We start from the raw sequence: 15,414 nt of genomic DNA on the forward strand, positions 1-15,414 counted from the left end.
CGTACCTGCGGCGGCGGGTGTTCGAGCGCCCGGCAAAACTTCCTGTGTCCATCTCCACCTCTCCCACTTCGTCTCCGGCGATCACCGGCCGGCGGCGGTTCCGTTTTATCACCAACAAAGAAAAATGAAGGCCACGCTCAAGGTCTTGCTCGACACTGCATGTGCTGAATGCTAGCTAGCTGTACGCACCGCACACGTGGGCTGTGCAGATCTACGAGACTCTGAAGCAGTGCACGCTATAGAATAGTCACCGCCGCGCGTTCCGGCGCAGCCGGCTGATCGGGCCGCCGTCTCCGAGCCAGTACTCCCTTCATTCCACAATGTAGTGTTTTCTCTATCCACGTGCTTCAACTTTAACCGTAAATTTAATTATCAAAATCGATTGCGGCGGGAGCAAAAATTATATCAGTGAATTCGTATTCGAAAGAAGTTTTAATTATATAATTTTTTCTCCCGCCGCAGTTGGTCTCGTTGGTTAAATTTACGGTCAAAGTTGGACATCGGGAAGCGCGAGCACACTATATTTTGGAATGGAGGGAGTAGTAAATTGACCAGCACCGCTAGTACGTACGTACTCCCTCCGTCCGAATTCGTCTAGATACATTCTCTTTTATTCATTTTGATGACAAATATTTTCAGACGGAGAAAGTACGACGTCGGTAGTGACGCGGTGAGTTACTTTGATTTGAACTTTGAAATGGCGACCAGGCCACACTGGAATATTATGGCACTAGTAAGTCAAGAACTATTGTGTTGTTGCTTGCTTCACGCCAGTCCGAGCCGCCCATTATCTATCCGCGATCCTTCTGGACTAACGATGGGTCGATGATGGGTACTGCCATCTCATCTCGAGACGTTTACGCAAGACAAGTGAAGAGAAGAGAAACGTGCCATCTGGTTAATGAACCGATGCGATTCTTCCACCTTTTTTGGATCGGGATCTGGATCGACAACAACGGGCGTAGTGGTGGAAACCAGGGCGTGCGGTGACGGGACAGCAGCGCGGAGGCGGACGCGTAAAACCGGCTTTGCATTTGGACTTCAGTTCAGGCGATTGAGACTGGAACTCACTGAATGTCCTCTCTTTTCTACCCGGTTGCTTTGCATGCCTTGCAAGACACTGGTAGGATTTTATTTCTCATTTTGTATTATGGGAGTAAATTGCACAAAACCATCATTTTGAACGCAAGATTTGCGAAAACCACTATAATATATTTTTTTTGTAGAAAACACCATCTCTTCCGTAATTTTTTTGCAGAAAGCACTGATCGGCGGATCGGGGTCAGTTAAGCTTGTTTATAACAGGTGGGGCCCTTTTTTTGCGTACGTGACACCATCGGCCGTCCCGACAGCCGTTAGACGGCGTTTGACGGCGCCGTATGCCTCCATCCCCCATCCGTTCGTTTCTCCCCCTCTTCTGGTGCCGCCGCTCTCTCCCTCCTCGCATCTGTCTTCTTCCCCACTCTCCTGTCGCTCTCTCCCCTCCTCTCGTCGCGTAGGCAGATGGCTACTCCGGCGAAAGCAGGTGGTGTTGGCGGCGGCGGTCCTCCCGGCAGTGGCGCAGGCGACGCCGATCCCGACCCAGGCGGCGAGCTCTGCGGGAGCTCGAACCCTAGCAAGGCGACGCGAGATGCAGAGGTGCAGTATTCGGTGGAATACGCGGCGGCTAGATCTTTCACCGCGGCGGTGAAGGCGAATCCCAATGGAAGCCACCACATCGCCTCATCCTTCGGCGGTGTATAGTGAGATCCCCTTCCCTTATCCATTATTCTGTGAACTTATCTGATCCGTTTCTAGGGCTAGGGCTAGGGCTAGTGTGTAGTGATATCCCCTTCCCCATCTCCATTGCATATTGTTGGCCCTATGATTGTTATTGCGATGATTTCTTTCTGAAATTAACTGATTCTGTTTAAATTAGCTGTTCTGTGTGTCTTATTTAGTTGAAATAAGCTATGGTTATATAGTTGGAATTATTTGATGTGTTGATCTGTATTGCAGTAGATCTTAATTAACCAAAGCTAGGGTTATTGCAGTTTTTTTGCTTTGTACTACATTGGTTACTTAAGCAACCCAAAGCTATGTATTGATGTTGCCCTGCTTTTTCATAAGTGTTATAATTGAACACTTATACAACACTATCTTTCTTTATAAATTTGCAGTCTGGATGATGAGGTTTGGGAATTGAGGATGCATTTTCATGACAGAGATAATCTTGAGAGAACTATGATGTTGTCAAACATCACTTTTTACAATCTAGTTGCACTGATAGAGACTGAAGGATATGGGGTGAGGGATTACATGTACTATGTGAAGGATCCTGGCATAGGGATAGAAGGAATGCAAGAAATAGTGGATGATGACATGCTGGAGGAAATTCTAGACCACATAGTACAGCAGAAGCAGAAGATTTTCAATGTGACAGTTGTCAGGGCCAGTTCCCCCAAACCTGCACATATAAATTGCAGTGCTAATGTTATTGAGCAGCAGATACCTCTACAGGAAATTGGAGAGCCCCAACTGTATCAGGTAGATGAAGAAGGAGTGTTGTTCAATGCACATCCTAGTTCAGTTTCAAACACAGCAGCAGTAGTACCAGTAGAAGAACCAAGACCAATACAGTTTCAAACACAGCAGAGCGCAAACAATTCAGAGGAGCAATTGCAAATAGAAAAAGTTATGGAGGAGAGAAGGAGAAAGGAAATTGCAATGTTTAGGAAGAATGAGAAAGAAAAAGAGAAGGCCACTCATTTGAAAAGGAAAGTTGCAGTTATGGAAAATGAAGATGATAGTGATGATGATAATTTGTCAGAATATGGGGATATCCATGCTAGGCTTGAGGAAATGAAAAAACAGAGGGATGATCCATTACTGCATTATGAAGGGGACACAGATGTTGAGGAGATGTGGGATACAGATGAGGAGGAGGAACTGTATGAGCCATCAGGTGAAGAAGAGGATGATGATGATCAAGAGGAGGAGGAATTGGAGGAAGTGGAGGAAGTGGTGCAAGGGGAGCAACACAATGAAGAGGAGCAAGAGAGTGGTCAACATATTCAGAAGAAGAATAAGGCCAAGAGAGACAGAAAAGGGCCAACTAGCAGATCACATGGAAGTGTAGAGCAAATGTTTGAGGATGATTGGATACCATCAGATGATGAGGACAAAAAACCATTAGACCTGGGTTTGGAAGATGATGATGGTGCTGAGGCAATGGCTTATGTGTTGCCCAATGGTAGGAAGAGCAGAGCAAAGAAAAGGAAGCCAAGGTTATGGTATGCTGAGGACAGAGCTGACCCACAAGACCAATTTGTGAAGCATCTTTGCTTCATTGATGTGTACCAGTTCAGAACTGCACTCCAAACCCTGCACATATCACAGAACATGAACTATGAGTACCACAGAAACTGCAGTGACAGGGTTATAGCACAATGCATAGATGAGCAATGCCCTTTTTATATAGCAGCTTCTCAGATTGCAAATGAGAAGAAATTTACCATTAGAAAGCTGTATTTGGTGCACACATGCCCTTCTGTGTTAGAGAGCACCAAAGTCACTGCCAAGTGGGTTGCAAAACATTGTGAGGAGGCAGTGAGGAATGACCCTAACACAACAATAACAACAATAATTAACACTGCAAAGAGCAAGTATGGAGTGGATATTTTAACCCACATGGCCTACAGGGCTAGGAAGGCAGCAAAGAATGTTGTTTTAGGAGATCAAAAGGCCCAATACACCAGGATTAGGGATTATTTAGAGGCTGTCCTAGACACCAATCCAGGTTCTAGATGTATTGTGACAACAAAACATATTAGGGAGCATCCTAGCAAGAACCCTAGGTTTCATGGACTTTTCATCTGCCTGAATGGATGCAAAGAAGGGTTCCTCAATGGCTGCAGACCATTCATAGGTAATTGCCTTGTATTGTTCTTTATGCCACTTGTATGTTCTTTGAAGTACTAATCATTTGTGCTTAACTTGTAGGTTTGGATGGATGCTTCATAAAGCTCACTACTGGTCAACAAATCCTAGCTGTTACTGGAAGAGATGGGAACAACAACATTTTTCCCATTGCTTTTGGAATTGTAGACAAGGAGGACACTAATTCCTGGACCTGGTTTCTATACCAGCTGAGGGAGGCAATAGGTGGGCAATCTGGCCAGTTTGGACAGTACACAATCATTTCAGATAGGCAAAAGGTAATATATTTAGTTACTTTCATGTGGTTGTAGTTACTTTCATGTAGTTGTAGTTACTTTCATGTAGTTGTAGTCACTTAGTTGTACTTGTTTCATACAGGGTCTTTTGAAAGCCATAAATAGAGTCTTCCCCAATTGCCCACAAAGGTTTTGCCTTAGGCATATCTAGCAGAACTTTCAGATTGCTGGGTTTAGAGGGCCAGAATTAAAAAAAAATACATGGATGCAGCAAGTTACTCATATACTGAACATGGTTTTCAAGTTGCAATGGATGAGTTACAGTCAGAGTGTGAAGCAGCTTGGGTGTGGCTTAGCAAAATACCCAAACACACTTGGGCCAGACATGCCATGGATGTGAACTGCAAGACTGACTTAGTTGTTAACAATCTAAGTGAGGTTTTCAATAGGTGGGTCCTAGATGTTAGGGCTAAGCCAATAAGGATCATGATTGATGGAATTAGGACAAAGTTGATGGTCAAATTCAATGCAAATAGAACAAAAGTTGATACTGTCAAATGGGAGATTTGTCCTACATATGCAGAGAAACTAGAAGAAGCAAAGAAGTGGTCTAGGAACTGCCAATCCTTGATTGCTGGACCACATCTTTACCAAGTGACAAGTGCAGAGAAAACATATGCTGTTAACCTGCAGAAAAAGATTTGTGGGTGTAGGAAGTGGGATATGACAACAGTGCCTTGCCATCATGTTGTCTCTGCCATTCACAAAGCTAAGCTACAGCCAGAGGACTTTGTTCATGATTTTTCAAAAAAACTAATGTACAAGGCTGCATACAGTCCCATAATCTATCCAGTACCTGGCCCTGACATGTGGCCAAAGACAGACAGTAGGGACATTGACCCTCCAGTCTTCAAAGAACACAAAGGTAGAGCACAAACTAAGAGAAGAAATGGCAGACATGAGAAGCCAGCTCCAAAGGACACTTCAAGGATGGCCTCAATCACTTGTTCCAATTGCAGCAAAGTTGGCCATAGGTACACAAACTGCCATGTTCCTTTGAAGCCTGCACTAGCCATGAGAAAGAACATACATGAGGTACAAACAATGCAAAACATGCTAACTTACTTGTGTTCTCTATGCTTGTAACAAAAATGCTGAATTACTTGTGTTCTTTTTGCAGCCAAGCAGCTCTTCTTACCCACCTGATGCTTCTACTGCTGCCTCCTCTGCTGCACCAGCAAGAAGGGCTGCATCTACTGCCACTACACCAGCACCAGCAAGGAGGACTGCTTCTACTGCCACTGCACCAGCACCAGCAAGGAGGACTGCTTCTACTGCCACTGCACCAGCACCAGAAAGGAGGACTGCTTCTACTGCCACTGCAACAACACCAGCAAGGAGGACTCCATCTACTACCACTACACCATCAACAAGAACTGCTACTGCTTCTGCAAAGGGTAAGGCTCCACAAACTAGAGCTTCAACTGCTGCAAAGGGAGCAAGGGCAGCTTTCTTGCCTCCAAGACCAAACAGTGGTTCCCAGAGAGTCAGAAAGCCAACCCAGAAGATAAAGGACTACCTGACTGCTTCTGGTGCAGCATGGGATTGATGTTGTGATCCAAACTATGCTTTATCATGTTGTGATTGAAGGAAATATGCCCTAGAGGCAATAATAAAGTTATTATTTATTTCCTTATATCATGATAAATGTTTATTATTCATGCTAGAATTGTATTAACCGGAAACATAATACATGTGTGAATACATAGACAAACAAAGTGTCACTAGTATGCCTCTACTTGACTAGCTCGTTAATCAAAGATGGTTATGTTTCCTAACCATGGACAAAGAGTTGTTATTTGATCAACGGGATCACATCATTAGGTGAATGATCTGATTGACATGACCCATTCCATTAGCTTAGCACCCGATCGTTTAGTATGTTGCTATTGCTTTCTTCATGACTTATACATGTTCCTATGGCTATGAGATTATGCAACTCCCGTTTGCCGAAGGAACACTTTGTGTGCTACCAAACGTCACAACGTAACTGGGTGATTATAAAGGTGCTCTACAGGTGTCTCCAAAGGTACATGTTGGGTTGGCGTATTTCGAGATTAGGATTTGTCACTCTGATTGTCGGAGAGGTATCTCTGGGCCCTCTCGGTAATGCACATCACATAAGTCTTGCAAGCATTGCAACTAATGAGTTAGTTGTGAGATGATGTATTACGGAATGAGTAAAGAGACTTGCCGGTAACGAGATTGAACTAGGTATTGAGATACCGACGATCGAATCTCGGGCAAGTAACATACCGATGAAAAAGGGAACAACGTATGTTGTTATGCGGTCTGACCGATAAAGATCTTCGTAGAATATGTAGGAACCAATATGAACATCCAGGTTCCGCTATTGGTTATTGACCGGAGACGTGTCTTGGTCATGTCTACATTGTTCTCGAACCGTAGGGTCCGCACGCTTAACGTTACGATGATAGTTTCAATATGAGTTTATGTATTTTGGTGTACCGAAGGTTGTTCGGAGTCCCGGATGTGATCATGGACATGATGAGGAGTCTCGAAATGGTCGAGACATAAAGATCGATATATTGGAAGCCTATATTTGGATATCGGAATCGTTCCGGGTAAAATCGGGATTTTACCGGAGTACCGAGGGGTTACCGGAACCCCCCGGGGGTTATTGGGCCTACATGGGCCCTAAGGGAGAAGAGGAAAGGAGGCAAGAGGTGTCCGCGCGCCCCTCCCCTCCCTAGTCCGAATAGGACAAGGAGAGGGGGGCGGCGCCCCCCCTTTCCTTTCCCTCTTCTTCCTCTTTCCCACTTCTCCTTCTCCAACTAGGAAAGAAGGGAGTCCTACTCCCGGTGGGAGTAGGACTCCCCCTTGGCGCGCCCTCCTTGGTCGGCCGCCCCCTCCCCTTGGCTCCTTTATATACGGGGGCAAGGGGGCACCCTAGGACACAGAAGTTGATCTTCGTGATCGTTCCTTAGCCGTGTGCGGTGCCCCCCTCCACCATATTCCACCTCGGTCATATTGTAGCGGTGCTTAGGCGAAGCCCTGCGACGATTGAATATCAAGATCGTCACCACGCCGTCGTGCTGACGGAACTCCTCCCCGAAGCTTTGCTGGATCGGAGCCCGGGGTGCGTCATCGAGCTGAACGTGTGCCAAGAACTCGGAGGTGCCGGAGTAACGGTGCTTGGATCGGTTGGACCGGGAAGACGTACGACTACTTCCTCTACGTTGCGTTAACGCTTCTGCTTCGGTCTACGAGGGTACGTAGACAACACTCTCCCCTCTCGTTGCTATGCATCACCATGATCTTGCGTGTGCGTAGGAATTTTTTTGAAATTACTACGTTCCCCAACAGTGGCATCCGAGCCTAGGTTTTATGGTTTGATGTTATATGCACGAGTAGAACACAAGTGAGTTGTGGGAGATATAAGTCATACTGCTTACCAGCATGTCATACTTTGGTTCGGCGGTATTGTTGGATGAAGCGGCCCGGACCGACATTACGCGTACGCTTACGCGAGACTGGTTCTACCACCGTGCTTTGCACACAGGTGGCTGGTGGGTGTCAGTTTCTCCAACTTTAGTTGAACCGAGTGTGGCTACGCCCGGTCCTTGCGAAGGTTAAAACAGCACCAACTTGACAAACTATCGTTGTGGTTTTGATGCATAGGTAAGATTGGTTCTTGCTTAAGCCCGTAGCAGCCACGTAAAACTTGCAACAACAAAGTAGAGGACGTCTAACTTGTTTTTGCAGGGCATGTTGTGATGTGATATGGTCAAGGCATGATGCTAAATTTTATTGTATGAGATGATCATGTTTTGTAACCAAGTTATCGGCAACTGGCAGGAGCCATATGGTTGTCGCTTTATTGTATGCAATGCAATCGCCCTGTAATGCTTTACTTTATCACTAAGCGGTAGCGATAGTCGTAGAAGCATAAGATTAGCGAGACGACAACGATGCTACGATGGAGATCAAGGTGTCGCGCCGGTGACGATGGTGATCATGACGGTGCTTCGGAGATGGAGATCACAAGCACAAGATGATGATGGCCATATCATATCACTTATATTGATTGCATGCGATGTTTATCTTTTATGCATCTTATCTTGCTTTGAGTGACGGTAGCATTATAAGATGATCTCTCACTAAATTTCAAGATAAAAAGTGTTCTCCTTGAGTATGCACCGTTGCCAAAGTTCGTCGTGCCCAGACACCACGTGATGATCGGGTGTGATAAGCTCTACGTCCATCTACAACGGGTGCAAGCCAGTTTTGCACACGCAGAATACTCAGGTTAAACTTGACGAGCCTAGCATATGCAGATATGGCCTCGGAACACTGAGACCGAAAGGTCGAGCGTGAATCATATAGTAGATATGATCAACATAGCGATGTTCACCATTGAAAACTACTCCATTTCACGTGATGATCGGTTATGGTTTAGTTGATTTGGATCATGTGATCACTTAGATGATTAGAGGGATGTCTATCTAAGTGGGAGTTCTTAAGTAATTGAACCTAAATTTATCATGAACTTAGTACCTGATAGTATCTTGCTTGTTTATGTTTGATTGTAGATAGATGGCCCGTGCTGTTGTTCCGTTGAATTTTAGTGCGTTCCTTGAGAAAGCAAAGTTGAAAGATGATGGTAGCAATTACACGGACTGGGTCCGTAACTTGAGGATTATCCTCATTGCTGCATAGAAGAATTACGTCCTAGAAGCACCGCTGGGTGCCAGGCCTGCTGCTGGAGCAACACCAGATGTTATGAACTTCTGGCAGAGCAAAGCTGATGACTACTCGATAGTTCAGTGTGCCATGCTTTACGGCTTAGAATCGGGACTTCAACGACGTTTTGAACGTCATGGAGCATATGAGATGTTCCAGGAGTTGAAGTTAATATTTCAAGCAAATTCCCGGATTGAGAGATATGAAGTCTCCAATAAGTTCTATAGCTGCAAGATGGAGGAGAACAGTTCTGTCAGTGAGCATATACTCAAAATGTCTGGGTATAATAATCACTTGATTCAAATGGGAGTTAATCTTCCAGATGATTGCATCATTGACAGAATTCACCAATCACTACACCTAGCTACAAGAGCTTCGTGATGAACTATAATATGCAAGGGATGGATAAGACAATTCCCGAGCTCTTCGCAATGCTAAAGGCTGCGGAGGTAGAAATCAAGAAGGAGCATCAAGTGTTGATGGTCAACAATACCACTAGTTTCGAGAAAAAGGGCAAAGGAAAGAAGAAAGGGAACTTCAAGAAGAACAGCAAGCAAGTTGCTGCTCAGGAGAAGAAACCCAAGTCTGGACCTAAGCCTGAAACTGAGTGCTTCTACTGTAAGAAGACTGGTCACTGGAAGCGGAACTGCCCCAAGTATTTGGCGGATAAGAAGGATGGCAAGGTGAACAAAGGTATATGTGATATACATGTTATTGATGTGTACCTTACTAGAGCTCGCAGTAGCACCTGGGTATTTGATACTAGTTCTGTTGCTAATATTTGCAACTCGAAACAGGGACTACGGATTAAGCGAACACTGGCAAAGGACGAGGTGACGATGCGCGTGGGAAATGGTTCCAAAGTCGATGTGATCACGGTCGGCACGCTACCTCTATATCTACCTTCGGGATTAGTATTAGACCTAAATAATTGTTATTTGGTGCCAGCGTTGAGCATGAACATTATATCTGGATCTTGTTTGATGCGAGACTGTTATTCATTTAAATCAGAGAATAATGGTTGTTCTATTTATATGAATAATATCTTTTATGGTCATGCACCCTTGAAGAGTGGTCTATTCTTGATGAATCTCGATAGTAGTGATACACATATTCATAATGTTGAAGCCAAAAGATGCAGAGTTGATAATGATAGTGCAACTTATTTGTGGCACTGCCGTTTAGGTCATATCGGTGTAAAGCGCATGAAGAAACTCCATATTGATGGACTTTTGGAACCACTTGATCATGAATCACTTGGTACTTGCGAACCGTGCCTCATGGGCAAGATGACTAAAACGCCATTCTCCGGTACTATGGAGAGAGCAACAGATTTGTTGGAAATCATACATACAGATGTATGTGGTCCGATGAATGTTGAGGCTCGTGGCGGATATCATTATTTTCTCACCTTCACAAATGACTTAAGCAGATATGGGTATATCTACTTAATGAAACACAAGTCTGAAACGTTTGAAAAGTTCAAAGAATTTCAGAGTGAAGTTGAAAATCATCGTAACAAGAAAATAAAATTCCTACGATCTGATCTTGGAGGAGAATATTTGAGTTATGAGTTTGGTGTACATTTGAAACAATGTGGAATAGTATCGCAACTCACGCCACCCGGAACACCACAGCGTAATGGTATGTCGGAACGTCGTAATCGTACTTTACTTGATATGGTGCGATCTATGATGTCTCTTACAGATTTACCGCTATCGTTTTGGGGTTATGCTTTAGAGACGGCTGCATTCACGTTAAATAGGGCACCATCAAAATCCGTTGAGACGACGCCTTATGAACTATGGTTTGGTAAGAAACCAAAGTTGTCGTTTCTTAAAGTTTGGGGCTGTGATGCTTATGTGAAAAAGCTTCAACCTTATAAGCTCGAACCCAAATCGGAGAAATGTGTCTTCATAGGATACCCAAAGGAGACTGTTGGGTATACCTTCTATCACAGATCCAAAGGCAAGACATTCGTTGCTAAAAATGGATCCTTTCTAGAGAAGGAGTTTCTCTCGAAAGAAGTGAGTGGGAGGAAAGTAGAACTTGATGAGGTAACTGTACCTACTCCCTTATTGGAAAGTAGTACATCACAGAAACCGGTTTCTGTGACACCTAAATCAATTAGTGAGGAAGTTAATGATGATGATCATAGAACTTCAGATCAAGTTACTACTGAACCTCGTAGATCAAACAGAGTAAGATCCGCACCAGAGTGGTACGGTAATCCTGTTCTGGAAGTCATGCTATTAGATCATGATGAACCTACGAACTATGAAGAAGCGATGGTGAGCCCAGATTCTGTGAAATGGCTTGAAGCCATGAAATCTGAGATGGGATCCATGTATGAGAACAAAGTGTGGACTTTGGTTGACTTGCCCGATGATCGGCAAGCAATTGAGAATAAGTGGATCTTCAAGAAGAAGACTTACGCTGACAGTAATATTACTGTCTACAAAGCTCGACTTGTTGCAAAAGGTTTTCAACAAGTTCAAGGGGTTGACTACGATGAGACCTTCTCACCCGTAGCGATGCTTAAGTCTGTCCGAATCATGTTAGCAATTGCCGCATTTTATGATTATGAAATTTGGCAAATGGATGTCAAAACTGCATTTCTGAATGGATTTCTGGAAGAAGAGTTGTATATGATGCAACCAGAAGGTTTTATCGATCCAAAAGGAGCTAACAAAGTGTGCAAGCTCTAGTGATCCATTTATGGACTGGTGCAAGCCTCTCGGAGTTGGAATAAACGCTTTGATAGTGTGATCAAAGCATTTGGTTTTATACAGACTTTTGGAGAAGCCTGTATTTACAAGAAAGTGAGTGGGAGCTCTGTAGCATTTTTGATATTATATGTGGATGACATATTATTAATTGGAAATGATATAGAATTTCTGGATAGCATAAAGGGATACTTGAATAAGAGTTTTTCAATGAAAGACCTCGGTGAAGCTGCTTACATATTAGCATTAAGATCCATAGAGATAGATCAAAACGCTTAATTGGACTTTCACAAAGCACATACCTTGACAAAGTTTTGAAGAAGTTCAAAATGGATCAAGCATAGAAAGGGTTCTTGCCTGTGTTACAAGGTGTGAAGTTGAGTAAGACTCAATGCCCGACCACTGCAGAAGATAGAGAGAAAATGAAAGATGTTCCCTATGCTTCAGCCATAGGCTCTATCATGTATGCAATGCTGTGTACCAGACCTGATGTGTGCCTTGCTATAAGTCTAGCAGGGAGGTACCAAAGTAATCCAGGAGTGGATCACTGGACAACGGTCAAGAACATCCTGAAATACCTGAAAAGGACTAAGGATATGTTTGTCGTTTATGGAGGTGACAAAGAGCTCATCGTAAATGGTTACGTTGATGCAAGCTTTGACACTGATCCGGACGATTCTAAATCGCAAACCGGATACGTGTTTACATTAAACGGTGGAGCTGTCAGTTGGTGCAGTTCTAAACAAAGCGTCATGGCGGGATCTACGTGTGAAGCGGAATACATAGCTGCTTGGGAAGCAGCAAACGAAGGAGTCTGGATGAAGGAGTTCATATCCGATCTAGGTGTCATACCTAGTGCATCGGGTCCAATGAAAATATTTTGTGACAATACTGGTGCAATTGCCTTGGCAAAGGAATCCAGATTTCACAAGAGAACCAAGCACATCAAGAGACGCTTCAATTCCATCCGGGATCTAGTTCAGGTGGGAGACATAGAGATTTGCAAGATACATACGGATCTGAATGTAGCAGACCCGTTGACTAAGCCTCTTCCATGAGCAAAACATGATCAGCACCAAGGCTCCATGGGTGTTAAAATCATTACTGTGTAATCTAGATTATTAACTCTAGTGCAAGTGGGAGACTGAAGGAAATATGCCCTAGAGGCAATAATAAAGTTATTATTTATTTCCTTATATCATGATAAATGTTTATTATTCATGCTAGAATTGCATTAACCGGAAACATAATACATGTGTGAGTACATAGACAAACAAAGTGTCACTAGTATGCCTCTACTTGACTAGCTCGTTAATCAAAGATGGTTATGTTTCCTAACCATGGACAAAGAGTTGTTATTTGATCAATGGGATCACATCATTAGGTGAATGATCTGATTGACATGACCCATTCCATTAGCTTAGCACCCGATCGTTTAGTATGTTGCTATTGCTTTCTTCATGACTTATACATGTTCCTATGACTATGAGATTATGCAACTCCCGTTTGCCGGAGGAACACTTTGTGTGCTACCAAACGTCACAACGTAACTGGGTGATTATAAAGGTGCTCTACAGGTGTCTCCAAAGGTACATGTTGGGTTGGCGTATTTCGAGATTAGGATTTGTCACTCCGATTGTCGGAGAGGTATCTCTGGGCCCTCTCGGTAATGCACATCACATAAGCCTTGCAAGCATTGCAACTAATGAGTTAGTTGTGAGATGATGTATTACGGAACGAGTAAAGAGACTTGCCAGTAACGAGATTGAACTAGGTATTGAGATATCGACGATCGAATCTCGGGCAAGTAACATACCGATGACAAAGGGAACAACGTATGTTGTTATGCGGTCTGACCGATAAAGATCTTCGTAGAATATGTAGGAACCAATATGAACATCCAGGTTCCGCTATTGGTTATTGATCGGAGACGTGTCTCGGTCATGTCTACATTGTTCTCGAACCGTAGGGTCCGCACGCTTAACGTTACGATGACAGTTTCATTATGAGTTTATGTATTTTGATGTACCGAAGGTTGTTCGGAGTCCCGGATGTGATCATGGACATGACGAGGAGTCTCGAAATGGTCGAGACATAAATATCGATATATTGGAAGCCTATATTTGGATATCGGAATCGTTCCGGGTAAAATCGGGATTTTACCGGAGTACCGAGGGGTTACCGGAACCCCCCCGGGGGTTATTGGGCCTACATGGGCCCTAAGGGAGAAGAGGAAAGGAGGCAAGAGGTGGCCGCGCGCCCCTCCCCTCCCTAGTCCGAATAGGACAAGGAGAGGGGGGCGGCGCCCCCTTTCCTTTCCCTCTTCTTCCTCTTTCCCACTTCTCCTTCTCCAACTAGGAAAGAAGGGAGTCCTACTCCCGGTGGGAGTAGGACTCCCCCTTGGCGCGCCCTCCTTGGTCGGCCGCCCCCTCCCCTTGGCTCCTTTATATACGGGGCAAGGGGGCACCCTAGGACACAGAAGTTGATCTTCGTGATCGTTCCTTAGCCGTGTGCGGTGCCCCCCTCCACCATATTCCACCTCGGTCATATTGTAGCGGTGCTTAGGCGAAGCCCTGCGACGGTTGAACATCAAGATCGTCACCACGCCGTCGTGCTGACGGAACTCCTCCCCGAAGCTTTGCTGGATCGGAGCCCGGGGTGCGTCATCGAGCTGAACGTGTGCCAAGAACTCAGAGGTGCCGGAGTAACAGTGCTTGGATCGGTTGGACCGGGAAGACATACGACTACCTCCTCTATGTTGCGTCAACGCTTCCGCTTCGGTCTACGAGGGTACGTAGACAACACTCTCCCCTCTCGTTGCTATGCATCACCATGATCTTGCGTGTGCGTAGGAATTTTTTTGAAATTACTACATTCCCCAACAATGATATTGCTTCTATTTTGATGACCAAGTGATCATCAAGTTATGTTCTGGTACTGTAATGGCCAACTTAGGTTCTGGTACTGTTATGATCCTTCTGTCAAACTATGGCATTCTAGTAGTCCTGTGATGATCAACTGGGATGATGAACTAATCTAGTGCTACTCTAGTTATGATGATGGTGCTACTCTTGTGATGATAATGTTGTGCCAATGACCAAGAAGCCAGAAACCCATAACTTACCCTTGTGATGCTAGTCTTCATGCCTCAACGTCGATAAAAAGCCAAAAAGCTTACTTGATGCCTCGAGGTTGATAAAAAGCCAAAAAACCCTAAGTGAGCCTAGTTGATGCCTCGAGGTCGATAAAAAGCCAAAAAAAACCCTAAGTGAGCCTAGTTGATGCCTCGAGGTCGATAAAAAGCCAAAAAACCCTAAGTGAGCCTACTTGATGCCTAGAGGTCGATAAAAAGCCAAAAAACAGTAATTGAGCCTAGTTGATGCCTCGGGGTCGATAAAAAGCCAATAAACCTAAGTGAGCCTACTTGATGCCTTGACGTCGATAAAAAGCCAAAAAAGCTTACTTGATGCCTCGAGGTCGATAAAAAGCCTAAAAACCCTAAGTGAGCCTAGTTGATGCCTCGAGGTCGATAAAAAGCCTAAAAACCCTAAGTGAGCCTACTTGATGCCTCGAGGTCGATAAAAAGCCTAAAAACCCTAAGTGAGCCTAGTTGAAGCCTCGAGGTCGATAAAAAGCCAAAAAACCCTAAGTGAGCCTAGTTGATGCCTCGAGGTCGATAAAAAGCCAAAAAACCCTAAGTGAGCCTACTTGATGCCTCGAGGTCGATAAAAAGCCAAAAAACAGTAAGTGAGCCTAGTTGATGCCTCGGG

General features: G+C 44.4%; 1 protein-coding gene across 1 annotated transcript; it reads left to right on the forward strand.

The window, feature by feature from the left end:
- The first annotated feature begins 2,337 nt into the window (after positions 1-2,337).
- LOC147986069 (uncharacterized) lies at positions 2,338-5,763 on the forward strand. The gene is made up of 3 exons (XM_087541857.1): positions 2,338-3,759; positions 4,941-5,249; positions 5,335-5,763. Exons 1-3 carry the CDS (start codon positions 2,338-2,340, stop codon positions 5,761-5,763), a joined length of 2,160 nt encoding a protein of 719 aa, XP_087397983.1.
- The last annotated feature ends 9,651 nt before the right edge of the window (positions 5,764-15,414 follow it).

Source organism: Triticum urartu, chromosome 2A (assembly GCF_056163025.1).
Source record: "Triticum urartu cultivar PI428250 chromosome 2A, HENAU_Tu73, whole genome shotgun sequence".
Taxonomy (NCBI): Eukaryota; Viridiplantae; Streptophyta; class Magnoliopsida; order Poales; family Poaceae; genus Triticum; species Triticum urartu.